The 27,286-nt window shown below is 65.6% G+C and overlaps 10 protein-coding genes across 10 annotated transcripts; 5 read left to right on the top strand and 5 right to left on the bottom strand.

The window, feature by feature from the left end:
* Nucleotides 1-538: 538 nt before the first annotated feature.
* PFL1_04254 (uncharacterized protein) lies at nt 539-7,034 on the top strand (the record flags this gene model as incomplete). Its single annotated transcript, XM_007881777.1, has 3 exons — nt 539-769; nt 866-5,846; nt 5,953-7,034. The coding sequence occupies 3 exons, from the start codon at nt 539-541 to the stop codon at nt 7,032-7,034; spliced, it is 6,294 nt and encodes a 2,097-aa protein (XP_007879968.1).
* Nucleotides 7,035-7,494: 460 nt separating this feature from the next.
* Nucleotides 7,495-10,704, bottom strand: PFL1_04253 (uncharacterized protein; the record flags this gene model as incomplete). Its single annotated transcript, XM_007881776.1, has 1 exon — nt 7,495-10,704. One exon carries the CDS (start codon nt 10,702-10,704, stop codon nt 7,495-7,497), a length of 3,210 nt encoding a protein of 1,069 aa, XP_007879967.1.
* A 2,217-nt stretch (nt 10,705-12,921) lies between these two features.
* Nucleotides 12,922-14,944, top strand: PFL1_04252 (uncharacterized protein; the record flags this gene model as incomplete). The annotated part of the gene is made up of 6 exons (XM_007881775.1): nt 12,922-12,961; nt 13,066-13,201; nt 13,297-13,373; nt 13,534-14,221; nt 14,349-14,680; nt 14,907-14,944. 6 exons carry the CDS (start codon nt 12,922-12,924, stop codon nt 14,942-14,944), a joined length of 1,311 nt encoding a protein of 436 aa, XP_007879966.1.
* A 312-nt stretch (nt 14,945-15,256) lies between these two features.
* Nucleotides 15,257-16,408, bottom strand: PFL1_06878 (uncharacterized protein; the record flags this gene model as incomplete). Its single annotated transcript, XM_007881802.1, has 1 exon — nt 15,257-16,408. The coding sequence occupies one exon, from the start codon at nt 16,406-16,408 to the stop codon at nt 15,257-15,259; it is 1,152 nt and encodes a 383-aa protein (XP_007879993.1).
* A 215-nt stretch (nt 16,409-16,623) lies between these two features.
* On the top strand, nt 16,624-18,399 carry PFL1_04251 (uncharacterized protein; the record flags this gene model as incomplete). Its single annotated transcript, XM_007881774.1, has 1 exon — nt 16,624-18,399. The coding sequence occupies one exon, from the start codon at nt 16,624-16,626 to the stop codon at nt 18,397-18,399; it is 1,776 nt and encodes a 591-aa protein (XP_007879965.1).
* Nucleotides 18,400-18,540: 141 nt separating this feature from the next.
* On the bottom strand, nt 18,541-19,982 carry PFL1_04250 (uncharacterized protein; the record flags this gene model as incomplete). Its single annotated transcript, XM_007881773.1, has 5 exons — nt 18,541-18,652; nt 18,779-18,879; nt 18,987-19,187; nt 19,317-19,422; nt 19,531-19,982. The coding sequence occupies 5 exons, from the start codon at nt 19,980-19,982 to the stop codon at nt 18,541-18,543; spliced, it is 972 nt and encodes a 323-aa protein (XP_007879964.1).
* Nucleotides 19,983-20,324: 342 nt separating this feature from the next.
* Nucleotides 20,325-23,180, top strand: PFL1_04249 (uncharacterized protein; the record flags this gene model as incomplete). The annotated part of the gene is made up of 2 exons (XM_007881772.1): nt 20,325-21,352; nt 21,791-23,180. 2 exons carry the CDS (start codon nt 20,325-20,327, stop codon nt 23,178-23,180), a joined length of 2,418 nt encoding a protein of 805 aa, XP_007879963.1.
* A 130-nt stretch (nt 23,181-23,310) lies between these two features.
* PFL1_04248 (uncharacterized protein) lies at nt 23,311-25,215 on the bottom strand (the record flags this gene model as incomplete). The annotated part of the gene is made up of 1 exon (XM_007881771.1): nt 23,311-25,215. One exon carries the CDS (start codon nt 25,213-25,215, stop codon nt 23,311-23,313), a length of 1,905 nt encoding a protein of 634 aa, XP_007879962.1.
* A 400-nt stretch (nt 25,216-25,615) lies between these two features.
* On the top strand, nt 25,616-26,365 carry PFL1_04247 (uncharacterized protein; the record flags this gene model as incomplete). Its single annotated transcript, XM_007881770.1, has 4 exons — nt 25,616-25,723; nt 25,812-25,868; nt 25,959-26,222; nt 26,321-26,365. 4 exons carry the CDS (start codon nt 25,616-25,618, stop codon nt 26,363-26,365), a joined length of 474 nt encoding a protein of 157 aa, XP_007879961.1.
* Nucleotides 26,366-26,506: 141 nt separating this feature from the next.
* PFL1_04246 (uncharacterized protein) lies at nt 26,507-27,025 on the bottom strand (the record flags this gene model as incomplete). The annotated part of the gene is made up of 2 exons (XM_007881769.1): nt 26,507-26,679; nt 26,773-27,025. 2 exons carry the CDS (start codon nt 27,023-27,025, stop codon nt 26,507-26,509), a joined length of 426 nt encoding a protein of 141 aa, XP_007879960.1.
* Between the last annotated feature and the right edge of the window lie 261 nt (nt 27,026-27,286).

The following is a 27,286-nucleotide window of genomic DNA, read 5'->3' as shown; positions in this document are numbered from 1 at the left end:
GCTGCATGTGGAGGACCGGGCTGGCTGCGGGGTGGATGGACCCTGAAGCGCTGGCCGGGCAGGGCAGCAGCTGCTGCTGCACGCACGCTAAACTGGCGGCCAAGGAGCGGCGCAGGCTCAGCCAGAGGTAAGTTGGCAAACAGGCGGCCATGCCAAGCTCGACCTTCATCATGACCGCCATCTTCATCCTTCATCGCCACCGTCACCGCTAGTCACCGCCATCGGAGCGCCACTCTCTCGCAACACAAGACAGCCTCTCTCACATCTTTCGCTGGCCTCATTGGGCACAGCCGCTCACTCCTGGCAAGACCCTCGGTCGCTCGTCGCTGGCCCCCTCGCGCCTCGAGGGTCGTTCATCTGGCGAGGACAGGTAGCAACTCACGCGCTAGGAATCCGCGCTGCAGCTGCTTATCTTGCTTGCTCAAAGCCTCTGCCTTGGGGATGTTGGCAGGCCGAGCCATCTCGCCGACCTAGGCGGCCTCCTCGCATATATTCACCCTCTGCGGTACTCGCATCGCCGTGACGCGATCACGTCCCAATGGCGACGATGGCCTCGTACTTCCTTCCCTCGTTTCTCACAGGCTGGGAGCTACCGTCGATATCGGCGGCCTATTCGCTCTCCTCTGCCCTCCAGAGGAGAATCCTCTCGTACCTCCTCAAGCGCACCCTCGGCCACCTCGTCATCGGGGGCCAGCTCGACATTGACCAGATCGATTCCGGCCTTGGGAGCGGCAAAGTAGAGATCAGGAATGTCGTGCTGGATGCAGAGGTGAGCAAGGAGCCGCGGTCTCCCCCATCCTCGGTCGCATTGCTTGCATGCTGACCATGGCCCTTCCCGCCCAACAATTTGCGATCCCCCCCCAAGGCGATCAACCGGCTGCTTCCGTCGTTGCCGCTGCGTCTGAGACGCGGTCAGATTGGTGCAGTGCAGATCAGGCTGCCGCTACCGAACCTCTGGAGCGGCGAGCTCAGCCTCACGCTCTCGGAAATCGCCATCGAGACTGAGCTGGCGGAAGCCTCGACAGCTGCTGACAGCGCTTCCGCGATCCAAGAGGCGCTGGCCAACTCGTTTCTGTCCGCAGCCAGCGAGGTCCTCGAAAGGGACGAGGAAGGGCGGGCGATCGAAGAGTCGATCCACCAATCGCTCCTCGCTGAAGATGGCAGCCTCGATGCTGCGCAGCGCGAGGAGGCCGAGGCTGGCTCGATCGTTTCCACATTTGTCGAGTCGCTGCTGTCACGGCTGAAGGTCAGCCTCTGCGCCATCCGTATCGATATCGTGGCAGGACATACCTTCACGCTCAAGGCTGCCAGCATCGCCGTCGAGAGCAAGACGGCCGAAGGCTCGGCCGAGGACGAGGGCGGCGAAGGCACATCGCCTGGCGGGACGTGGGCGGAGGTGATCAGGGTTGCAACCATCACCGGCGCAGAGATCGAGGTCTCGAATGACCCAGTGCCCCCCTCACCTGCGCGGAACGAGGAAGGGCCGGTCGTGGGCGAAAACTCTGCGCTCCAAGCTGCGGCGTCGCCCTTCCCTGCCCCTGCCACCCGGACCGTGCCCGGCGGCTTTGCGCAGCACGACGATGATGCCACAGACATATCAGCGTCCCTGCTGTCCGAGGCGGCATCCAGCATGTACGAGAGCGCTCTGGACAACGATGGTCAGCCAAGCTCAACGGCGCCAACAGAGGCGGCTCCACACCAGGGTGAGGCACCAGAGCTCGACCCAAAGCCGCGGTTCGATCCGCTGCTCTTCTCCGCAGGGACCGAACCCATCGTCTTGACGTTGAAGGCACGCAAGGAGAGGCCAGCAAGCATCGAGAACAGCCGTCGGCGACCTTCGCGCCCGCCAAAGTCGAGCATCAGCGTCGAGGTCACGCTTGCCGATCCTGCCCTGGCGATACATCCAGCGCAGATCTGCGCGCTACTGCGGGCCGCTGAGCTCTGGGACGCTTACGCGAGGCACTCTACCCGCAGCGGTCGATCTACTGGTCCCACCGCAACTCCCCCTCCGGCCAAGGATGCAGGTATCGATATCAAGCTGGGCGCCAAATCGCTCAACGTCGTCCTCCTGTACGAGAGCCTCGAGGATATGCAGGACCAAGATCGGGCCCTCGCGCTGGCGAGCCTCAAGACGTTCTGGGTGCGCCCTACGCGGCCGCATCCCAGCATCGGGCATCTGCGCATCAGGATTGACGAGGTGCAAGCGGCCTACAGCGCAAAGACAGGATCCACGGCGTCGTCAGCGTCTATGAACTTGACGGTTGCGGACGTGGGCATCTTCGAGCATTTGCCGCCGTCCCTGATCGAACTGCTAGACCCCACGGCTTCCCGAGTGCTGCCCATTTTGATTCTGGACCCGAACATGGCCAAGACCAGCGACGGCTCCAGTCACGGCCGCGCCATTGGCGCGCAGCCGTCCGCGGGCTCGAGCAGCTTGCCGCTCCTCGGACCAGACGTTGAGTCGGTGGACTGGAGGGCACCATCTCAGACCAGCCAGCAGCCTGCTTCAGGTGCCGGCCGCGGTGCGCGCTTTGCCGCCGCAGAGGACCGCCGCGGGTCGGCCACCCACGCGGCCAATCCGTATCTCAAGACGAACTACGGAGAGCGGGGATGGAAGGTTCGCCCCAGCCACCACCGCAGCAACTCCAGCGCCTCTTTGGACGCTGGTGACGGTCGCGCCGCGTATGGCATCGATGCCTCTGTGATGTTGTCCGCGCCAAACAACAGTCGGCGAGTCCGTGTGTCCATCGCGCCTGTCCATGTCTTCCTCGACGTCTCGCTGGTGACGCGGTTGCTCCCCGCTTTCCAAGACGTTGCAAAAGCCCTGGAGCCGTCTCGGGCCGACCTCTCTGCCACGGTCGATCTCGAAACGTCCACGGCCACGATTTCCGGCCAGCCGTCCGATGGTCCTGTTCGGAGGCAAGGCCTGCTGGATGATCTCGACGACGACCACAGCCAAATATCCGCCTCCACGACCAGCATCGTGACCGACGCTATACGGCTCGAGGTCCGGGTCCCGAGGTGCAGTCCCGGCAAGGCCGAAAGCAAGGACGCATTCAGCCTCCGACAAGAGCGCAGGCTAGGCCTCGAGACGCGGAGCGGCCTGTTCATCGTCGAGCTGAGAGATATCGCCGCCTCGCTCGGGCCAGAGGACGCGGGAGTGAGCCGCGGCGCGGGAGTGCGCTTCGCATCGGGAGTGCCCGGTGCAGAGCACCGAGGCGGCAGCACCAGCGCTACGGGAAAGCTCTCAGTATCACAGATCGGCGTATTCCACAAAGGCGCGGGACAAGCCTCGACGTCGGCATTCGGATGCATCGGCAGCATCGTGGACGCCGAGACGAGCCCGCTGGACCGCAACGACCCGCCACTGCGACCAGCGGTCCACTTCTTTGGCGGATTCCCGTCTGGCACATCTCCAACACGTCCGGAGAAGCATCGCGTCGAGTGCAGGCTGCCCTCTATCCATGTCCGCCTCGACAAGCAGATCATCGACGCTGTGCAGTTCCTCGCCGACGACTTGACGCAGTGGCCCGCAGAATGGGCCAAGATGGGGCCCGACGACGCCGAAAGCCTGGACAGCGAGGGCCTCAAGATCCTTGGAAGCAGGTTCTTCGGCACTCGGGCAGGCCTCTCGGTCATGTCTTCCAGCACGGACTCGACTGCCACGATCCGCAAGTCTGGCAGCGTCGCGGCGCTGAGCGTGTCGATATGTCAGGTCGACATCCGCCTGCGGACCCCCGGCCGACCCGGCGATGCTCAGACGCCCACCGGTGCTGGTCGAGAGCTCAAGCTGCTAGGCTCGGAGATCGCCTGCAAAATCGAGAACGACTGCTCTCCCAACTCTTCGACAGTCTCTGCATCGGTGCTGACGTTCTCGTTGTCGTGCATTCGCGACGACGAGGGGGCCGTGTCGAGCAGCGACGGGCCAATCGTAGGGCGGACGACGGAACCGGGCCTCACCACCACCGTCAGACCGATGCTGTCGCTCTCCATCGAGTCGTTTGCGGAGCCTGGCACAAGCTATCGCGAGTCTAGCATCGACGCAGCGCTGTCGTTTGTCACCGTCCGGCCGCCCATCGGCTCGGACCTGATCGAGGACGTGCGCGCGCTGCTCAAGGCTCCAGAGGGCGTGTTTGAAAACGTCGAGCCCAACGAGGTCACCAGACTTGCCCTCAAGATCCGCGATTGCAGCCTCCTGGTCAGCGTGCCTGGCCATCCCGCAAGGGCGGCCGCTTCGTTCGGCGACGTGTCGGTCAAGACAAAAATCACCACCCACGCGCCCAAGACGGCGGTCAAGCTGGCGGCGGCGGATATCAACCTATTTGCCATCGACGACATGTCCAGCTCTGAGCCGTCGAAGAGCCGCAACGCCCGCTCTGCGGCGGAGCACTGGCATTCGTTGCGCTTCGCCCGCGTCCTGGCGCTGACCGAATGCAAGGCTAGCATCGCGCTCAACGCGCTGACGCGACCCGACGTCGATGTCAAGGTCACCAAGCTGCGGTCCAAGTGTTACCTCTGCGCCGACACAGTCGCCGTCTTGGCAGGCCTGGTAGCCGCCGCCACCGCGGCGTCCGCGAAGGTGCCCGGGGGAAGCCAGGACGAGTCGAACCGGTCCAGGCGAACCGATGCGGACAGTACACTCGGGGACCGCTCTACTTCTACCGACCAGGCTGGCATCGACATCTTCAACAGCCTGGACGAGGATGCCTTCCGCCGAGCTGCACCGATGGACTCAGTCGCTGACCTAGTCGACGACGACGTGCCGTCGGACCCGAACTTTCTGGGGGAGACCACACGGTACCATCCAGAGATTGTCGAGACCCTCCTGGACGGTTCAGACTTCCTAGGTGGCGACTCGATCGCGTCGCTCTCCATCGCCCCGACAGACGTGGGCAACGTCACCTTCGCCGACGAAGATGTGACGATCCGGATACTGGATCCCAAAGGCATCCAGCCGGTGCCCGAGTACTTCACCAACCCAGAGCTGACGGCACGCCCTCGCTCGGCGTTCGAGTCGTCTGCAAGCTCGTTGCGGGTAAGGATCACCAACATGGACTTCTCGCTGAGGCTGCATGGAGGCTACGACTGGCTCAGCACCCGCCAGTCGATCGAGGAAGAGGCCAGGAAGGTCCGGCGTCGTCTGCAAAAGATCAAGCAGCTCCTGGCAGAGGGGCAGACGCCCGACGACAGCGTCGAGGCCGCGACGAGCAATCTGCTGGGATCCGTCCACATTGCGCTGCCCCAGGATCCCGCAGACATGGACCCCGCCGAGATGATCGAGGCCATGGACGAGGGCCTCGGCGATCGTTCCGAGACCAGCTCGGTGTCCGACGCCGGTACCTGGCAGCCTATCACCGGGCTCGGCGGCGTTGGCGGTGGCGGCTCAGTCTCGGATGCCGAGGGGCGGAAGGGGCGCAAGCTGCAGCGATCTCGACGGTCGATGATCGACTTCAACTTCCGCGGGATCGAGGTAGAGTACGACCTGCTCGACGCCGTGGAGCGCCATCTCTCGTCTCGGACCGCCTTCACGGCCGACACGGTCGATATCATCGACAACATCAAGACGTCCACGTGGCACGCATTCCTTACCAGGATGCAGGACAAGGAAGCGGCGTTCCGTCGCGACAATGAGGCACGCATGGTGAAGGTGGAGATCCTCAACCTCCGCGCTGCAGGCGGCGCCGCAGCCGACGAAGAGGTGCGCATGCGGGCCAAGATCGAGCCCCTGCGCCTTCATGTGGACCAGGACGCTCTCGACTTCCTCAAGCGTTTCTTTGCCTTCAAACTCCCCAACGCTCCCAGGGCGGAGGCAGAAACGGGGCTACCACCGGCCAAACCCTTCATCCGTAAGTATGTTCGAGTAGGTCCGCTGCCGGTCTGGCCACTGCGAACCGCTGCTGACGACATTACCCTTCGTTTGGGACGACCCGCTTCTTGATGAACCGCCGACAGAGTATGCCGAGGTCTACCCGGTCAAGCTCAAGCTCGACTACAAGCCGAAGCGGGTCGACTACGGCCTGCTCAAGGAGGGCAAGACGATCGAGCTGATGAACTTTTTCCACTTTGAGGGGTCCGAGATGACGCTTCGCCACATCACGCTGCGCGGCATCGACGGCTGGGCGCGGCTCTTTGACTGCTTCAACGACATCTGGACGCCCGACGTCAAGGCCAACCAGCTGGCCGACGTGCTGGCGGGCGTGGCGCCGATCCGGACGCTGGTCAATGTCGGTGCGGGCGTGGCCGACCTGGTCCTGCTGCCGATCGAGCAATACCAGAAGGACCGGCGGCTGATCCGCGGCGTGCAGCGGGGAGCGACCAGCTTTGCAAAGACGACGGCGCTCGAGGCGGTCCGGCTGGGTGCGCGGCTGGCGACGGGAACCCAGGTCATCCTCGAGCAGGCCGAGCACATCCTCGGCGGGCGCCTCAGCCAGCCGCTGCAGGGAGAGGCCGTCGCGCCCCCGTCCGGTGCAGGGCACGCCGGGCGGCTCGGCGGCGGGGACGGCAGTAGTGCCGCCAGCGGCTCATCGCGGCGGCGCGCTTCGGTTTCGAGCTCGGCACTCGACGACTCTGGCGACTTTGGTTCGTTGTCATCATCGCGCCATTCGACGCTCGACGCCTCGGACGAGGGGCCAGACCAGTACAGCCGGTACGCCTCGCAACCAGAGGACATCAGGGAGGCGCTGACGCAGGCCTATGCGGGCCTGTCGAGGGGTCTGACTTCGGCGGCGCAGACGATCCTGGCGGTACCGATGGAGGTGTACGAGGACGGCTCGGCGTCGGGCGGCGACGGTAGCGTCGCGCGGCCCGTCGTCAAGGCTGTGCCTATCGCCGTGCTGCGCGGGGCCAGGGGCGCCACCGAGGCGTTTGCAAAGACCCTCATGGGCGTCCAGGCTCAGCTTGGCGAGGGCGAGTCGCCCAATGCCGAGGGGAAGTACAAGACGAGCTCCGGCTCGAGCTCCACCGCGAGTACCAGTGCCAGTGCCAGTGCCACCGCTGCGGCTGCCGAGGCATCGAGGAGGCAGAGGAGGGCGTGACTGGGCGCACACGCGCATCCCTTTTGGTTTTTGACTCGCATATTTCCTGCACTTTTTCACACTTCACGAATTCATGACGACCTGCTCCCCCCCTCACCTTCGCGGTGCACGACTACGGCTTGGTCGAGCATGACCATCGCACAGACATTGGACCAGTGGATTCCTCTTGCAATTTTCCAGAGATGCAGACGATAAGAGATACGAGCAGACGGGACAGAACGGGACGGGACGGACGGGGTGGGGGACACGACAAGGCAGGGCGGTGCATCTATGTGGGCAGGGCGGAGGAGGGGGGGGGGCGAGGGAGGTAGGTCCGGAGCGGGTTCGGGTACGAGCGAGGCGTAGAGGATGATCAGAAAGCACGGACGGAGGGGAGATGGAGAGGCATAGGAAAGGACGACGGGGGAAAGGAACCCGTCTATCTCCCTTTCCTTGACATCTCTTCTCCGGATCGATCCGTCTACGCGTCGCTCTTGGTACCCGCTCCGGCAACCTCGGCAGGGGCTGCAGCAGCCGTTGAAACAGCCGCGGACGAGGACGAGACCGTAGGTGTTGGTGTCGAGGCAGATGCAGTCGATGCCGTGCTCGATGCGCTTCCACCACTGCTGCTGGAGGCCGGTGTAGCTACCGCCGCTGGAGCAGAAGACGATGCCGAAGACGACGACGATGACGGCGTCGAGCTCGATACAGACGGGCTAGGACTGCTGGACGACGACGCAGACGGCGATGCAACAACTGCAGCGGGCGTTTCAGCCGAGACGCTGCTGCTGCTGCTCGCCGTGGTCGCTCCTGCCGTCGTCGGGGCGGCTGCCGGTGCGGACGTCGAGGAAGGCGACGATGATGCAGGGGCGCTCGTCGAGGCGACCGAAGGGACGGGTGGCTTTGTCGACGCGATCGTCGTTCCCGCCGCCGACGAAGAGGACGAAGACGGCGTCGCGGCTGCGGCTGGCGTGGCGGACACCGGCATCGATGACGACGACGACGAAGAAGTCGGCGAGACGGCTGCGACGGCTGGCTTCGTCGTCGACGAGCTAGCAGATGACGCCGACGAGGCCGTGGCAGAAGCAGAAGCAGGAGTGGCGGCAGGCGTAGAGCTCGAAGACGACGTCGGGGAAGCAGCGGCTGCGGCTGGCTTGCTCGACGTGCTCGACGTCGATACGGCTGCGGCGGCTTGCTTTGTGCTCGTCGAGCTGGAGCTGGAGCTCGTGCTCGGCGTAGCCGATGCTGGAGCCTGTGCAGATGCAGACGTCGAGGCTGCGGACGAGGACGATGACGAAGACGAGGTTGAGCTCGATGTCGCGCTAGGCGTCATCGAGCTGCTGCTGCTGCTGCTGCTGCTGTTGCTGCTCGACGGAACCGGGCTCGACGTCGTACCGGCCGACGTCGAAGCGGTCGAAGTAGTCGTCGGCATCGCAGCAGCAGCCGTCACATTGGCGCTCGTGGTCGCGGCTGCAGCTACGGCCGCACTGGCCGACGCCGCCCGACCTGTCGAGGCAGTCGAGGCGGCAGCACCGGGAGCCTTGAGCGCCGTCTTGCCCTTCTGCGAAATCACGTAGCTGATGGCCTGCTCTCCGGCCTGCGCGCCCGTGAGGAACTGCTGCTTGTAGACCTCCTCATCCCCGGCACCATACACGCCGGCATCGACGTACGTCTTCCACGTGTCCTGGCGGTACTGCTGGGCGAATCCGAGACGGGAGAGGTACCCCTGCGACGCAAAGATCTTGGTCGTGTAGAAGCCGTCGCGGTAGCCGCGCACCGCTGCCGACTGGGTGGCGGCGCGCGCAAACAGGCGTCGGTTGCGCGCCCACAGCCTCGCCTGCGTCGTGACGCCGCCGCGGCGAGTCAGCGCCTCGGGCGAGATGGTGTTCTGGGGAGCGTTGGCGTGGACCGGGTTGACCCGCGACATGACCAGCAGCGCGGCAGCCTGGTCCTCGTCCTCGTCCCCGTCATCTTGTGCCTCCTCGGCGCCGAGGTCCGGCTCGGCCATCATGACCTTGCCGATGCGCGGGTCGACCTTGAGCTTCTTGGCCGCAGCCGAGCCGGTCGAGTTGGCCGCAGGCGGAAGGCGGACCGCGTTGATACCCTGCATCAGCGGTCCGGCCTGCATGGCGGCCCTGGCGTCGTCGGTGTCGAGCGAGAACGGGGTGATGGGCAGGTCCCACACGTTGAACGCCGCGGGGAGGTACCTGTTGGTCGAGGCCTCAAAGCACCAGCCCGGGTTCTGCTGGCAGTTCTGCAGACGCTTGCTCCAGAATGTCCAGCCCGCCGTCGTCGTCTCCCAGACGTTGCGCTGCGCCTCGCAAAAGTCGCGCTGCGCCGCATCGCGGTCGGCGCCCTTGATGCCCTTGAGCGAGCTGTCGGCCAGCGCGCACGACCACTCGCCGACGATCAGGTTGCGCCGCGCCTTTGCCGAGGCGGCCTCAAACTCGCCCGTAATCTCTCCGTCGAGCTGCGAGATGTGGCCCTGGGCGCTGGTGCCCTGGTCCGAGTCGGTGTAGACGTAGTACGAGTGGTGGTCCGAGACGACAAAGTCGGGACGCTTGGAGACAAAGTTGGCGCCCTTGTTGAGCACAAAGGCGTCGTGGAAGTAGAGGGGCACCGTGGCCGCGTAGGGCGACGACTTGCGCATCGCGTCCATGGCGCCCGGCAGCCAGCTCCAGTACTGGTCGCGGTTCTGCGGCTCGTTGAGAAGCTGGATGCCGATGACGTTGGTCACGTCCGAGATCTCCTTGGCCAGCCAGACGAGGAGCTCAGTCGTGAGGCCCTGATTGTAGCTGTTGTACCACTGGATGTTGCCGTCGTTGAGGCCGGAGTGGGCCTGCCCGTTCTGCGAGCCGTAGGCGCCGTGGAGGTCGACGATGACGCCGATGTCGTACTTTGCCGCCCAGTTGATGGCGCGCGCAATGTAGCGCCAGCTGAACTGGTAGACGCTCTTGTAGGCGTCAAAGGGGCTCGAGTGGCAGAACGTGGGACCGACGGACCAGTAGCCGATGGGCAGGCGCACGGTGTTGATGCCCATGGCCGCCATCTTGCGGAAGTCGTCCTCGGTGAAAAACGTATCCCAGTGCTCCTCCATGTAGGCGCGGGCGCTCTTGAGACCGTCGGGCGAGCTGCCGAATCCGTCGAGGATGTCGTACTCGGCCTGCTTGGAGCCGGTGGCGCACGACATAAAGTCGGCCTCCATCCAGCCCTCCTGGACGAACCAGGTGCCGAGGTTGACGCCCTGCTGCTGGCGGTAGCGCATCACGGTGGCCTTGACGGGGTCAAAGGGCGGGAAGACGGGCGGCGGGAGGTTCTGCCATCCACCCTTGGGCGTGTATTCCTCCGAGTAGGGGCAGCTGCCCGGCCCGACCTTTCTGCCGGCCTTGAACTCGTGGCCCTGGACGGTGCCGTTGGCGTCGACGGGCACGTAGAGGGTGGACGGCTCGCCCCAGTCTGCGAGCGAGTGGGTGGCAGCGTACGAGCTGGCGGCGTCGGCGGGCTGAACCTTGAAGCTGTAGCCGCGGCCGAGGCCGAGCTCCTGTCGCGCGTCTCCTCCGGCCGAGATGGCCGAGAGGGGTTGCGACGAGTTGGACGTGGGTAGCTGCGGGATTGGCTTGTAGTTGGCGGCGGCCAGCGATAGTGCGCTGGCCAGGGTGCCAAAATTGCTGTCCCTAGGCAAGAGACGCATCGTCGGGTCTCGTTGCGAGGCTGTCGCGCCGAGTCTGTCTCTGGTTGGTTTGCGAGGGAGGCTGATTGGACGTCGACCGGCGACGGTACGAAAAGCGAGACGGCCAAAGGAAAGTGGTGCGGCGCCGGGCCACGAAACGGGAGCGAGGCGACGACAGGCCAAGTGAACGAGGGTGACGAAAGAGGGACCAGCCCGAGAAGCAGAAAGAAGCGGGCGCCGACGTCGACCGGTACGAAGGCGTGCAGGGAAACAGAGGGCGCGGTGGACCAAAGAAAGTGAAGGATGGTGAAGGAAAGAAGGGAAGAAGAAGGAGAAGGGCAGCGATGGACGTCTGTCGCCTATATCGTTGTCGGGGAGCGAGGATGCCCAGAGGGCCTTGTCCCACGGCGTCGGCGGCGGTGCGCGCTACGGTGCTGTTTGAGCGTGGATCTTCAGTCATCATTTTGGCCGTGCCCTGCTCGATCCGGCGAGCAGATGGAAGCAGCGCCAAGCCTAGCCTGGCCCGGGCTGCGTGGATTGGTAGCGTGTTCCTGAGAGGCTGAGCTCTGTTTGCGTGTGCCGAGATCGAGACCGGGCCGTCCAGAGAGATCGCGGAAGCTTGGCTTTTTGCTGACGCCAGAGGGGAGGGTGCGACCAGGGCAGAGGATGGTCGCAGCTGCGCATGGCGGTTCTTGCGGCGTCGTCGAAGGGTGGGGCTCCTGCGCGGCGAGTTGAACATCCAGCGTGCGGGTGCGAGTAAGAGATGGGCGGTCTGCCAAAGACGAGACCCGTGGTTGGGCTGTACCGTGGGCCTACGGTGTTGCGTGGTGCGAGGTGAGTGCCTTTGCTTGCTTGCCTGGTCGCTAGAATTTTATGATATGTCCTGCCCATTGCCAGGGTGGCGGTGCGTCGGCGGCGTCGTCGGTATCGCGCCAGCCGATGCGGCGTGCCCACTGTCGCGGACGACGGCCGAGCGGGACATTGCGATGGATTGCGGGCTGCTGAGGTGCGTCGGCTGCTCCCCGAACTAGGGCGGTGCTGGTGGTGCGTGGTCGAGGTGGTCGTGATGGCCGTCGAGAGGGCGGCAGGCAAGAAGGCCAGCAGGTGTTGGTCTGTCGAAAAGGGCAGGGGCCGACCCGGCCAGGGTGTTGGTCTCGGATTTGGCCCGCCCGGCCTCCCGCCTCTCTCTCCACGCCCTAGCCTGCCTGCCTGCTGGCTGACTTTGCAGGCCCCACCCCGGCTGTCCCGAGGGCGCGGTACCGGGCAGCCAGAGCCAGAGATTTACCCGGCCGGTGGTTTGCCCGCCCGCACGGCTGGCCGGCGTCTAGAGTGAGTTGGCTGATGCGAGAGAAGCCAGCAAGAAGAAGCAACGACGTGATGGCATGGGCGTGCGTGCATCGTCTCTCCTTCAGGTCTCCCCCACGCACGCACCTTGGGGGCCATCTGCTTGCGCCACCAGCCAGCAGCAGCAGATCTGAGAGTCTTGCACCTTCGCCGCTGCACGCCCCCTGCCCTGCCCTGCCCTGCCCTGCCCTGCTTGCCTGGACACTCTGGGCAGCCAGCGAATCGTGTGTATCGTGGGCCGTCTGCGTGGCCCGGCAGCAAAGAGGACAGCAGCCCCACACAGCGCAGCGCCACGTAGGCCGATCCGCCGTACGCACGTAGGTACGTATCAACTGACGACGAGCCTTGGTCCGCGCTGGTCAGCGCTTGGCCACACTAGTTACTCGCTGGCCGTTGAGCAGGACGAACAGTCAGGCTTCGTACAGGGCGCCGTGCATGGGTTGCACGCACCCACGCACCACGCACCCACGCACGCCCATGGCCATGTGTCCGCTCTTCCCCTGTCGAGCCGCCTGCCAACCTACTGGGCCAGCGCTCGGACCTCGGCATGACGGCCGTCAGCCTGCTACACAGATAGAGTACCGGCAGCCACGACCGCCGCCGCGCGGCTCGCTCGACATATCGTTTGATGCACCCTCTCCTCACTCCCCCCACCACCCACCACCACCACCACCACCACCACCCACCACCACCCACCACCACCACCACCCACCACCACCACCGCCCGCCGCTCGCTGCCCCCGTCGCCAGCAACGCTGCCCTAGTCACATTACAGATTCCTCTCCTCCGTACCCGCTATCGCTCCCCACCACCGAGCCAATCTAGATCCCGCGACAGGTCGACGCCTCCCACCACCGAGCCAATCTAGATCACACGACAGGTCGACGCCCCACAATGTCCGAGCTCCCGCCGCAGGTGTCCGTCCTCATCCTCGGTCAGTCGCGCCAAACCTTCGCGGCTCGCACACACGACACGCCCACCACGCTGACACCCTCTCTCGTCCCCACCTGCTCCTCGATGTCGACGCCACCCCGACAGGCGGCCTGGTTCACCTCGCGAGGCCACTCGTCTGTTTCCTCGTCAACAGCGACAAGGACCCAGCATGGTCGGGCCCTAGAATCAGCCACATCCGCATCGCAGACAAGTTCCTCGTCGCCCCGGGCGCCAGCACCACGTATGTCGCTGCAGCTCTCCTATCATGATGCTGCCTGGGCGCTGTTGCAGCAGCTCACCAGCCCGACATCCTTGCCTCCCCCTTCCGGCTCGCAGCCACGTCGACCCGGAAACCATGCAGGCGCTCGAAGACCCGCGCGTCGAATACAGGCAGGTCAACCTCAACATCGCTGGTGAGTCGAGGGACGGCGAGGCCGCGCCGCGTTGCTCCTCTACCCTAAGACTTCTACTTCTACTGCTGCTGCTGCTGCTGCTGCTGCTGCTGCTGCTGCTTGCTCGGGGACTGAACGCTGCCTCGATCCCGGTCGTCTGCTTGCCGCCCCTCTCACGCAGCCAACGTCGAAAAGGTCTACGACAACCCAAATGGCGGCAGCTACGATATCGTCTTTGATTTCACCGGCGAGGGCGTGCTGCCCATCATCCTGCCCGAGGAGCTCCTCATCGAGCGCACCGTCAAGCTGGCCCACGCCCTCGCATGCGAGTCGCGGCGGCGCAACGTCCGTGCTCACATCCGCGACACAAACTGCTTCATGACCGTGTCGCCCGACGCCGCGCCGGCAAAGGAGGGCGACGTGCCCAAGCCAAAGACGATCCGCTCCTACTGGTGGTACGAGGCCGAGCGCGCCGTCGCCAGCGTCGAGGGCCTCAATCTCGCCATCCTCCGCCCCGCCCAGGTCATGGGCCCCCACCTCTACCACAGCGCCGCCACCGCCCGCTTCATGATTGGCAAACTGTACCAGTGGACGTCGGAACCGATGAAGTGGCTCTGGGGGCCCGACCTGCGCATCCACACCCTCTGGTCCACCGACTGGTGCCGGGCCGCGTGGGGCGTGGCGCAGTGGGTCTCGCAGCGCGACCGCCGGGCGTGCGACGACGAGGCTGGTGAGAAGCTTCCGCCCGTGCAGATGAAGGACAAGGTGCAGGCCACGCTGCGCGAAAAGGTCGGGCAGGGCTGTTGCCCGCGCGACGCGACGCCCACGGCACCCGTCTTCAACGTCGTCGACGACGAGGACATGACACAGTGAGCAGGGCGTGTGGGCGCCTCCGAAGCTTTGATCCTCACTTGTTTGACCAGCACCGCTGAATCTGACCAATCTCGTTGCTTCTCTGCTCCACCTCTCTCTCTCTTTCCCCCAACGCGCGCGCAGGGGGAAGCTGATCAAGATCGTCGGCGAGTACTACAAGATTGAGGTGGGCTTTGTCAATGCGGCCATCAACGCGTGGGCCAAGCTCAACTTTTCGAGCGTCGTCGACGAGGTCAACGAGCGGCACGCTGCGATTGTCGAGGACGTGTTTCTCAAGTACGCCAACCGGGGCACGCACCTGACGTCGTTCCAGGATCCCGAGGCGCTCGCCAACCGCGCCATTGCGCTCGACGGCAGCAAGATCCAGCGCGTCATTGGCTGGCGCCCGACGGTGCGCATCGGGACCGAGCAGCTGCAGGAGATGATGGACGCGTGGGTGCGCTCCGGAGCCATACGTGAGTGTCTCTGAGGTGGAGAAAGGGGCCGGGGGGCCTCCAGTCGGCGACGGGCGGAGGGAGGCTGACGCTCCAACGTCTTGGCGTCGTTGACGTGGTGGCGCTGCATCGCGTCGATGCTGAAACGTGCCAGTTTCGCCCTCTTCCCACCCTGCCGTTCCTTGTCGTCCTGCCTGACGATGCCACCTGCGCCCCGTGCCCTGTTGCCTGCGACGGCCTTCTTCAGCCGAAGCGCTCGCAAAAGCCACTGGGCCCAACCAATGATGGACAGTTTCGGATCTCTCTTCTCGTCCGCTCTCTTGATCGATGGTCGGATGGATCCCCATGCCGCAACCCGGACCCGCTGCCCTTGGCCTCTTGCTTCTCTAATCCAGCCTGCCTGCCTGCCCGCCTGCACCTTTGACCGGCCCACGCCCATGCCGCTTCGACGGTACCTTATCCCACCATCTGCTCAGGATCGACTCGACCCGGCTCGACCCAACCGAGCCCTCGCCCTTTCTTGCATGACGAGACGAAGGATTCGATTGCCCTTTCTTTCCATCCGTCGATTGATGTCGATACTGAAGAGACGATGGCCTAGAAGCTGAGATTCTTGCCTAAGTCCCACTCGCGCACCTTTGGCGGCGGCGGCGGCGGCGGCCGTGGTGGGGAGGGGGAGGGGTCGCGGCGAGAACGAGAGTGGCGCGAGGGTGAGGCGTCACGACGGGAAGAGGAGGTCCGATGCCTCTTGCTCGTATGTCGACGGTGGTCGCTCCGGTGGTGTCGGGAAGGATGTCGTCGGTCGTTGTCGTCGTCGTCAGAGGCGGGCGAGCGAGACCGACGACGGCGATGGTGGTGGTGGTGGTGTGTTGCGTCGCGTCGTGGCGATCTGGACCTGGAGCGGTGGCGTCGACGCTCGCTTGTCGCCGCCATCGCCGAGTCTGGCTGCCCATCCGAGTCGACGGAAGCGCGATCCCTGTCCCTGTCCCTATGCCTCTTCGTGCTCCTTGCATTGTCGCCGCCTGGTTCTCTGCGCCTCCTCTTTGCCTCCCTCTCGGCGCGTATCCGATCCCTATCTCGCTTCCTCTGCCTCTTTTCCTCTTTTGCCCTCTCGTCGGCCGTCAGAATGCCTGCCAGTCGGTCCCACCCCTCGTCGTCACCTCGTATCAACCCTGTCCGCGGGTCGGTGACGTCGTCGAGTGTGACGTCGGTGGTAGGGTCGTAGGCGACGTCAAAGTACTTGTCCATCTTCGACGAGTAGCCCTGTGCGTCCGGAGCGGGGGAGGCGGAGCGGGAGCGGGTAGGGCGGTGCCCATCCTCGTCCTCGTCCTTATCTTCCTCCCCCTCGTCGCCCCTTTGCCTCGCCTTCCCCTTATCGTCCACGCCCCCGCGGTACCGGTGCCGGTTGGCCCGGGTGGCATCGACGAGTTGCTGCCGTATCACGGCGTGGTTGTGTCCCTGTACGTTTCGGAGGACCGAGGCGAGGAAGCGCTTGTTGTACTCGCGCGGACCTGGCGTTGCAGCGGCGGGCGAGGAGGAGGAAGGGTCGCGACCGTCGAGGTAGGCTGCGATGCCGTGCTTGTCGTACTGGCTGGCGCGCGCCGTCGAGTCGCGGAGGATGAGAGAGGCGATGTACGAGTCGACCTGCGAGGCGGGGAGGTCCGTTGGTAGAGAGGAGATGTAGGATGATGCCGTTGCTGCTGCAGTTGACCGTGGTGGCCGTGGTGGTGGTTCGTCGGGCGAGGGCATGGCTGGATGGTGGGCCAGAGTGAGACGATGGTGGTGGTGATGGTGGGCGTAAGTTAGGACAACGACGACGGCCTGGGCCAGGTGGAGGTGTGTCTTTGGCACTTTGTTCTTTTTGGGTCGCCGCCGTTTCCTCGTTGCCACCACCATCCTCGTCCTCGTCCTCGTCGTCCTCGTCGTCCTCCTCCTCCCCCTCCTCCGCTGCCATCCCTTGCACGATGCCAGCACACCACCTGACGCCCTCGGAGGCGCAGATACTGTTCGAGACGCACGCCTTTCTCCTCGTCTCGAACCTGCCGGCGCGCACCCAGCTCCTCATCGACGGCCACCCGACCTGCTACCTCACCGACGCCTCGTTCCAGGGCATCAAGCTCATCCCGCCCGGATGGCACTGCATCAGCTGGTGCCTCCCCTCTCGCGCCAACGTCGACGCCGACGCTGACACCACGGGCACAGCCACGGCCGGCATCGACAACGCCTTTGGAATCAGGAATGTCCTCCTTCGCCGCTTTGCACCGGGAGAGGTCGTCGTGCGCCACTTTGACGCGGCCCTCGAGCAACTCGTCTTGCCCCCTTTGTCGTCGTCGTCCTCGTCGTCGTCCTCCTCCTCCTCGTCGCACGCCAACGCCACCGTTCCGGGAAGCACCGCGGCACCATCGACCCGCACAGGGCCAGCACAGGCGAGACGCACCAAACTCCGTCGCAGGCTCCCTCCCCCCTCCTCGTCCTCGTCCTCGTCGCCGCCCGAGCGAACACCCACAGTCACATCACCAGAGTACCTGCAGACGCTCGACCCACACCTCCTCGCGTACCCGCACGAGGCGCTGGGGAACTGGCACCGCGCCACGTCCTGGCTCAGCCGCGACGGCGGCCGCATCGGCGGCGCAGTCGTCGCGCGCATCGTCGGCCTCCAACCCGGTACCGGCGATGCGGTCGTCGATAGCATGACCACCGGTCCGGACGACGCCGATGCCGAAGATGGACTGGCTGCAAGGGCGAAGGGCGGGAGGCGGATATGGGGCAAAGCTCGACCTGCGACCAGCGACGTGGAGGACGAGGTCATGCAGCGGTTCGAAGTCGTCCCCAGCGACGACGAGGAGAAGGAGGACGGAGCGCAACAACGAAAGAGGAAACGGGATCGGTCTGCACATCCTGCCGACCTCAGCGACGACGAGGACGGAGACGACGGCCGCACGCTGCGCTTTACGCCGTTGGACCTGCGGCGCAGCTGGCCGCCGGGTTCGACGGGATCGACGCTGACGCGGTGGAGCCAGGACAAGAGCTACCTCCTCGTCGAGACGATGCGCCGCTGCCGCGTCCGCGCCGGCGTCCTCCCCGATCCGGCCGGGAGCAACGCTGGCGTCGTCGAGCAGCACTCCCACGACGGCGACGACGACGACGACGCAACGATGGGCGCGCTGCTGTGCGAGTTTGAGCTGTGCTTCCACCTCTTTGTGCACAGCCACAACCACGCCGCCCTGTCGCAGTGGACGCGGCTCGTCTCGCTCTTTTGCCACTCGTCGTCGATCCTCGGCGCATCGAGCGGCTTCGACCCGCACCCTTCCTCGATCGATGCGGCGCAAAGAGCCAGCGGCGGCGGAGACGGGAATGGGGTGCAATCTCTGGTCGCGGTGACGGTACGACCGCACGTCTCCTTTCTCCGCGCTCTCACTGCCCAACTCGAGCTGCTCCCCTCTTCGTTTTGGTCCGACCAATCACCCGGGTCAGGAGGAGGAGGAGGGGCGAAGGAGGAGGTGGAGCTGGTCAAGAACCTCGGCACGCTGCGCGTCCACGTCGCGCGCGCCCTCGTCGCCTCGTCGTCGCGCGACCCTGCCGGCGAAGAGGCCCTCATCGCGGCATGGAGGTCCCTCTCGCACCTCGTCAAGCGTCGCTTCGGCTGGGACCTCGATAGTCTGCTCGACGAGGAAAGGGAGGTCGAGGATGACCTTTATGCCGAACTCGGCGACGAGGCGCCCGTCGTCGTCGAGTTGTAGCGCCACAGTCGCAAGCACGTGCCGAGCAGCAGCCGTGGGGAAGACAAGATGCGGCATCTGTCAAGTTGCGTCCAGGCCGCCGAATCGTACAGGCCTTGGCGAGGCGGGGCGACACCGGCCATCCCATCCCATCCCATCCTATCATGCCTCGACACTGCCCAGCTTAAACTTGGCCGCCACCTCGTCAAACGTCCGGTCGAGCGACTCGTACTCCTGCACCAGCGGGTGGCTCGCATTGGCCCTTCGCAATTGCCTGGCGGGTGCGCGTGCGTGTGCGCACAGAGGAACAGTGGCAGAGCGCTCGACGGCGGCGACAGTCAGCTTCGACGTCGGTGCGAGGAGAAGAGAGAGAGAGAGAGAGAGAGAGAGAAACACTCACTCGAGCAGCTCCGTCGTCGGGTTGGGCTTGTTGGGCGAGAGGCTGGCGCCATACGCCGCCAGCGCCGCCTTGTTGGCCAGGATCTCTGCGTTCTCCGGGTCCTGCCGGGGGAGGGCGCAAGCACCATCGTCGTCGCCTCCTTTGATTATCAGTATTCCGGATCTGTGCATCGCCAGGCCACCCGCAGAAGGACCACGCAGACACTCACGAGCTGCTGCGCCTCGTCGAGCTGCTTTTTGGCGCCCTCGACATCGCCGTTGGCAGCGAGCGCCGTCGCCTTGCCCACGAGCGAGACGACCGACTTGTGCGTCCCCGCCGCACTCGGGTTCTGCGCCAGCTCGTCGTAGACGTAGAATGCCTGCTGCGTCGACCGACCGCCCTGGGCCAGGCCGAGCCATGCCTCAATGAGCTGGTACGGCCGGGGCAACGAGGAAGCAGCGAGGGCACGGGCCAGGGCAAGGGAGGGAGACGTCAGCGTGGTGCCCGGCAGCAGCAGACCGGACGAGTGCAGTGCAAGGACAAGGCAGGTCGGGCTCACCTGAATCAGGAGCGAGTCGTCGGCCCATGCTCGCGCTGCCAGGTACTCCTTTTCGGCCAGGTCGAGGCGGTGGATCGAGAGCAGGATGTGGACTCCCAGCGCGACGCTGAGGGAAGAAGATGAAGAGAGCGGATGAGGGGCAGGGAACATCAGTCATCTTTACGGAAAGACGACAGCGACGGGTTGGCTCAGCTGCCTGGACCGGCAGGCTCACCATTCGAGCTCGCGGCTGGAACCGCTTCCGACGCCGAGGGTCTCGAGCGCCTCTTCCGAGTCTCCCTCGAGGAAGAGGGCGGTGGCAGCGGCGCACCTGATGACCTGGCCCTTTTCCTCGCCCACGACGGCGTGGTCGAGGAGCTCGGTGAGGTTGACCGTCTCCCTGCTGATGGCGTCCTGGTCGCCCTGGGAGCGCGCCTGAACGAAGCGGGCGAGGGCGCGGACGGCGTCGACGTGGGGCTGCTGCGGGAGCGACGACAGGACGGAGAGTGCGGAGGATGGGTTTGGCGGCGATGCGGCGAGGTGGGAGCGGGCGGCGTAGAGGAGGATGGAGGTTCCCGTCGGGTCGGTGGAGCTGGCCGACGACGTCGACGAGAGGGCGAGGTCGATGCAGCCCCTGTAGGCGCCCTGGTAGAAGAGGGACTGGACCTCGAAGAGCGACGAGTCCATGTTGAGGCGAGGGTTGTGTGCGGTGTCGAGCGAGGCTGATGGTAGTAGTCAGTGGCGCTGCTGATGGTGACAAGGTGAGAAGTGTTGGTTGCAGAGCGACTTCCAAGGGGCTGGGCCGCGCTGCGTTGTTGGCAGTCGGTTGGTTGCTGGCCGCCCTCTTTCTCGCCCGAATGCCGACGACGCGTGGCGCACGAGCCAGCCGGGGAAGGGACAAGACAAACCACCTTGCTCTGCTGGAACCCCCTCCTCCCTCTTGTGCCTCTGCCATCGTTGCTCCTCCTCTCATCAACCTCGATCGCCACCTCCAAGCCCCGAAGTTGGCTTGTTCGATTTGCAACCGAGATGACCAGCAAGACGGCTGCGGCCTCACGCATCGCAAAGGCCGTGGCAGCGTCGGCGTCGGCGTCGGCATCGGCGTCGAGCGCAGCCGGCAAGCCGGGCCTCGAGATCCTCTACTCGACCCATCCCTCGTGGCCATACCCTCCCAGCTCGAGCGCATCTTCGGCAGCGCAGTCGCCATCTTCATTGCCGTCCCCATCTCCACAGCTGGGCAACCTCGACATCGCCGTGCTCGACTCGTCGTTCAACCCTCCATCCAAGGCCCACCTCGCCCTCACCCTCTCGCGGCCGCTGCTGGCCCAGTCGTCGTCGGCGGGCAGCAAGCGGCACTACGACGCCCACCTGCTCCTCTTTTCGACCAACAACGCCGACAAGGGCAAGGGCAAGAGGGGCGACGCGTCGCTCGAGCAGCGCGTGCACATGATGACGCTGCTCGCCCAGCAGATCGAACACGAGCTCGAGCTCGAGCAGCAGCGGCAGCAGCAGCAGGATGCGCGGCCCAACGTCGCCGTCGCGCTCGTCGACAAGCCCCTCATCTTTGACAAGTCGACGCTCACCTGGGATGCGCTCCGGCAGAGGGCGGGCGAGGCGGATCGCAGGGCGTCGCGGCCGAGACTGCACTGGGTCGTCGGCTTCGACACCCTGTACCGCGTGTTTCAGCCAAAGTACTACCCCTCCGAGGCCGAAATGGAGCGCCAGTGCGGCGTCTTTTTCGACGAGGAGCGGACCACATTCGTCTGTGCGAGGCGCGATGCGGCGTCGTTCCCATCGCTCTCGTCGGCCGACGAGGCGGCCGACGACGAGGCCAAGCTGCTCGGGTCGCCGCGGGTCAAGAAGTGGGTCGACGCCGGCAGCGTAGCGCTGCTCGATCTGGAGCCGGCCGAGACGCGGCTGAGCTCTACGCGGATCCGCGAGGTGCTGCGGGATGCCGGAATGGACGAGAGCGGCAAGCGGAGGGAGCTCGAGGACATGGTGCCGTCGCTTCTGGTCGAGTACCTGCTGACGAGTGGCGTCTACGTGGATCCGGAGGCGTGACTGCGGTGTCCAGGTTGCCGTCAGTGGTATTGCCATGCCGTCGTAATGCAGCAGTAGAGACCATACAAATGATCGATGGCCGCGTGCGAGGCCTGCTCAGTAGGGGGGAGAGAGAGAGAGCGCCTCGAGGTCTGGCTTGATGAGAGTCGCGTCGCGTCCCAGGCTGGCCAGGCCGACTTGGCGTAGAGAGCCGTGGCTCTGGCTGGCCGGCTGGCTGGCGAGGCTGCTGTCAATCTTGAATCTTGATTTTGAGGCTTGCTTGCTGTCGAGGGCCGCGTTCCGCTCGCCGGCGGACGGGCCTCCACGCCACAGCCCTCGCCGTTGCTCGACTGGCCGAGCTGCTCCGAACGCATCCCTTGCTTCGCAACCACCACCGCCACCCGCAACCCGCCACCCGCCAATTCCTCTTCCGCTTCACCCACCCATACCGCCAGCGCCAGCGCCAGCGCCAGCGCCAGCGGGTCCAGGGTCACTTCTAGGAACTCGCTCGACATGTCCAGCCCGCTCGCATCGCCCTACCGCACCCACCACCCCACCTCGTGGAATCACGCCGCCCCCGGCCCAGCAATGTGGCACCTACCCCCCGCGCCGCCCACGCCCGACGTCTCGATGTCGTCGTCGTCGTCATCGTCGTTGCGCCCGATGACAGCGGCGAACAACGCCGTCGCTGGTCCCTCGTCGTCCGCGGCGCAGGACCGCTACCTGCCACTACAGACCTTTTCCTCGCCCAACAGCACACCGCTGCCGGCACATACCCACGCCCTGCTCGAGTCCAAGCGCCAGTCGCTCTTTACCGGGTCTTCCAACCGCACCGCCGCCTCGACACATGCGCCCTCGCGCTCCCGCTATGCCGTCGCCGACTCCGGGCGGCTGTCGGGTAACCGCGCACGGCCACACCATCGCTCGAGCGACCCGGCCTCGCTCTCCTCTCCAGACCGGTCCTTGGCGGCGGGTGCGGCTGCGGGTGCCGTCGCCCTCGATCAGGACTCGCCTACCAGGCAGGTGTGGCGCGCCAAGTTCCGCCAGCGCTGCCAGCAGCAGATGGCGCGCGACCGCGCACGCACCCTCGCCCATACCCGCGGCGCATCCTTCCTGCGGCACATGGGCGCAGAGCCAGACGACGAGCTGGTCCTCACGCCAGGCCATGCCGACCCGAGCTCGCGATTCAGACGGGCCGACATGATTGGCAGCGACGACCTGCCGAGCAGCAGCGACGTCGATGCCGACATGGACGAGGGCGGTCCCGCTGCCGGCGGGTCGAGGTGGTGGGAAGATGACGAGGAGCTCATCCGGCGCGTCATGGTCGCAGAGTATCGCCGCATCAAGCGGGCGCAGGAAGCCAGCGGCGAGAGGGAGGTCGGGTGGCTCGATCCCGACGAGGTGGCCTACCTCGAAGAGGAGACGAGGAGGGAGGAGTCCGACCTGCAGACCGCCTCGACCTACGCCGGAGCGCAGCGGCGTCCTTTGCCGGCCGACGCAACGCCCACCAAGAACATCGGGCCCACGTGGACCCCCGGCGTCGGCATGACCATGGCGAGGCGCGGTGACGGCGCTGCCGGTGCGGACGTCACGCCAAGAGCCGAGGCGGCGGAGCTGGAGCCGCCCGAGGACCTGCTCGACGACGACGAGGCGCTGTACAACCACTATCTGCACCACCACACGCCTCAGCTGTCGACCACGGGCGGCGCGGGCGGCGACGAGGCGATGGACCAGGGCGACAACGACGACGACGACGGAGAGGCGAGCCAGCCCATGTCGCAGAGCTGGGAGGGCGATCAGGACTTTGAGATGGCGCTGGCGTCGATGCCGATGCCTCACGACTGACTGGCCACTCCCCCCTCCGCGCATCCTATACCATTCCACGATATCCGCCCACATGCTTGTACAACACGCGCCTCGGTGCACCCTCCAGCCCGCAGCATACCAACCCAGCGCGTCAACCCTCATCGCCGCATCACTTGCCGATGCAAAACTTGCCAAACACGTGTCCGAGCACCTCGTCGGGCCGGACGTCGAGACCCGTGACGCGACCAATCGCCCTGGCGGCGAGACGGAGCTGTTCTGCGGCGAGGACGAGGTCGACCCGGTCGTCGTCGGGCACGCTGGCGAGGGCGTCGAACTCGACGAGGGCGGCGTGGCATTCCAGCAGGTGGAACCGGTGCCGCGTCTGGGTCACGAGTGGCGTCGACGACGACGAAGACGACGACGAGGTGGGCGAGAGGTGGTGTCCGTATTTCGCCTCGAGCAGGTCCGAGAGCGACGAGAGGAGCGACGTCAGTCCATCTGATGTCTTTGTCGAGCCCGTGTAGATCCTCGTCGTCGTGGCTGTCGTCGTCCCGGTGCCTTTGATGCGGGACGAGAGCAGGTTCGTGGCGATAGCGGCGTCCGGGTCGGATACCAGGTCGGATTTGTTCAAAAGGACGAGATCCGGATCTTCGCCGCCGTAGCTATGCGGTCGGAGGATGGGCATCGACGACGTCGTCGTCGAGCTCGGAGCGGCGACGAGGTCCGGCAGCGGGTAGACGAGGAGGGCGAGGTCGGCAGCCTCGACGGCCTGGCGCGCGCGCAGGATGCCGATCGACTCGATGCGATCCGTCGTCTCGTCGTCGCCGCGTATCCCCGCCGTGTCGTAGGCGACGACCTTGTAGCCGCCGAGGTCGAGATCGACCTGGACGACGTCGCGCGTGGTGCCGGGCACGTCGCTGACGATGGCCGCCTCGCGATCGGCCAGGGCGTTGAGCAGGCTCGACTTGCCCGCGTTGGGAGGTCCGTAGATGGCCAGCCTGACGCCCTCGTTGAGTATCTCGCCCACGTGCCTCTTCCCCATCCCCGACCCCGCACGTCGTCCCGCACCGCCCGAGGACGAGGGGGAGGGGGAGGAGGGATCGAGACCGAGTTCGTCTTCGATGAGCCGCTTCATGGCGCGCGCCGCGCGCTTGGCCGACGTCCAGGCGTGGGGCTCGACACCCTCTTCGTCGCTGAAGTCGATCAGGGCCTCGACCATGGCCATGGCATCGACCAGGCTCGACCGCATCGACTCGTACCGCCGCGTCTGCGCCCCACCCGCCCCCTGGAGCGCGAGCCGACGCTGCGACGACGTGGAAGACGTGATGAGTGAGTGTAGCGCCTCGGACGAGGTGAGGTCCATGCGTCCGTTTGTGTAGGCGCGCCGTGTGAATTCGCCCGGTTCCGCTGGTCGTACATTCAGGCTGGCGCTCATCGCGGCCGTCGAGGAGGAGGAGGAGGAGGAGGAGGAGGAGGGAGAGGGCAAGCCGATATCGGCCAGGGCGTCGAGGGTATCCCGCACCGTGGCGTTGCCGCCGTGGACGTGGAGTTCCAGCGCATCTTCGCCCGTGTAGGACCGGGGCGCGGCAAAGTAGACGAGCGCGGCGTGGTCGAGCAGCTCCCCGGTGTGAGGATGGTAGAGGCGGCGCAGGCAGAGCTTGTGACTCGGCGGCAGGCTGCCGCTGCTGCTGCTGCTGCTGCTGCTGCTGCTGCTGCTGCTGGAAGGATGGGGGCTGCGGCAGAGGAGGTGGTAGATGTGCTGTGTGTGCGGGCCCGAGATGCGAATCACTGCGATGCCGGCCTGCCCCCGTCCCGATGCCAGGGCAAAGATGGTGGCGTTATCGTGTGTCTGTACGGCGTGAGCGGGGCGTGATAGGCTGTGCGTTGTTGAGAATGTGCGCTGCCATGAGGGAGAGGCGGCCGACGAAAGGTGAGGTCGTGGGCGAGGATGAGGAGGGGCAGGTGCAGCTGCGCGGGTCGGGCGAGGGGCGGAGCGTATCCCTCGGTAGAGGGAGCGAGATGGCTTGTTGAGTAGGCAGCGATGTGGCCCCAGGGCCGATGTTGGTGGTGCCATCTCCGTCGGTCAGTCGGTGGGTCTTGCGAGAGGATGGACGAGGGAAGGAGAGGAAGGAGAGGAAGGAGAGGAAGGAGAGGGACGCTGTTGTGCTCAGTCTGTCGGGCGAAGAAGCCCAACCCCTCATGTGGAGGAACAGCGCGGGCCAACCAACACCGCCGCTGTCACCGTCACCGCCACCGCCACCGCCGCCACCACCACCACCACCACCGCCACCACCACCACCACCACCGCCACCACCACCACCACCACCACCACCTTCGTCCTCCTCGCTCTTGCCTGCCTCACTCTGACCCCACAGCAGATGCTCGGACCGGCAACACGCTCCTTGACATCCCGCACGCTCCTCTCACTCTCGCCAAGGAACCCCCCGTCGAGGACCCTCGTCACCGACCCCAGGATGGCAGACGGCACAGCATCGACATCGACATCGACGTCGACCCCCGCCCCCTCGACCGAGCAGCAGCCCCTCGTCATGCAGATCATCGTCGACCGCGAGCTGGTCAAGGTGGGCTCCTTGTTCTCTGCTGTACAGGCGTCGAAGCCGTCTCACTGATGGCGTCCGTCTCTGCACGTGCCCATCGCACCGACCACAGCAACCCGGGTGGACAAGAGGACCGCTCATGGCCCAGTCCGCACATGCCGCTCTCGCCGTAGGTCTCGACGTCAGTCCCCTCCTCCGCCTCTTCGATGGCCGCATTGACCGCATACGTACCACCTCTCCCCCTTCGTCGCCACGGCAGGCCTGCCACATCTCGTCGACCTCGCCCAACACCACGGCCTACCTCGGTCCGGAAAACCTGGCGCACATGCACAAGATTGTGCTCCAGACGCCCTCGGACAACGGCAAGACGACCCTCACCGCTCTCTCCGAACGACTAGCCCAGGCGAGAAAGGAATGGGAAGCGACGAGAGAGGGCGAAGAGGTGCCGCTGCACTACCTCTGGATCGAGCAGCCCGAAAACATCCCCACCTGCCTCGCTCTCGCGCCCAACCGCAAACCGCCAGTGAGTACGACTCTGCCTGGCTGCAGCCCGGGGACGCTTGGATGCTGATGCTGCGGCTGTCATCTCCCTCGTCGATCTCCGGGGCCCCGCCACGGCAGGCCGTCAAGAAGATCCTCAACAAGTGCTCTCTCCTGCGCGATTGAGTGGCGATACGCAAGCGCACGATGGCATGTCAGTGGCTAGAAATACAATTGAGAGGGTACGGCGAAGAGTGGTCGAGGCCGCAGGGGGGGTTGCGTCGAGATGCTCGGCGGGGAGTGCGTGGCTGGATGACGCCGCCGCCGTCACACCTTGAGGAGCCCCTCTACGGCTCGATCGAAGCCTTCCACCCGGACGGGCATCTCCGGTGTGTAGAAGGGGTTCTTCATGACCTGGTCTGCGTAGGCCTCGTAGCACTTTTGCAGCACGCCGAGCGGGTTGGGATGCGCAGGGGACGTGACGAGGACGAACTTGGTGCCTGGATGAAGGGATGGATCAGGAAGCATCAGTACGTGCCATGCATTTTCCGCAGCGCAGCGGGTGGAAAGAGGAGAGGGAGACGGCGACGTACCGGTGGCGGTAGCCATGACGCGTATGCTGAACCCGTCGGCCTCGAGGCTCTCGAGGCCGGAGCACTTGCGTCCGGCGACGGGATTGAGGCGGGCGGTGATGGCGTGGATGCCGTGCAGGGTTCCGGCGAGGACGAGGTACTCGTTGGACGACAGGCGGCCGCCGTTGGGCAGCGAGGCGGCGTCCGGGTGGACAAAGTGCTCGGACTGGTAGATGAGCCCGCCCGCCTTGTTGATGATCCACAGCGATGACATGGTTCGCCGAGCGAGAGGGCGTTGGTCGGTGGTTGTGCAGGTGGTTGAGGGCGAGGCTGATGTGTGGTGAAGGGGTGATGGGGACGGCAGGATGAGGAGGAGGAGCCAGGATGAAGCAGCCAAGGACGATGCAGGGTGGCCCATGCAGGCGGACGGGCGGTGGGCTGGTGCAGAATCACAAACCCGGCCGGTAAGAAGAAATGCCACCGCCCTTGCCCTCGACCAGGCCAGGGAAGCCTCGCCTGCCTGCGGCTGGCCTGG

This window comes from Pseudozyma flocculosa (assembly GCF_000417875.1).
Source record: "Pseudozyma flocculosa PF-1 unplaced genomic scaffold scaffold00013, whole genome shotgun sequence".
Lineage (NCBI taxonomy): Eukaryota > Fungi > Basidiomycota > Ustilaginomycetes > Ustilaginales > Ustilaginaceae > Pseudozyma > Pseudozyma flocculosa.
Note: the sequence above shows the minus strand (reverse complement) of the source record. Positions and strands in the feature narration are given on the sequence as shown.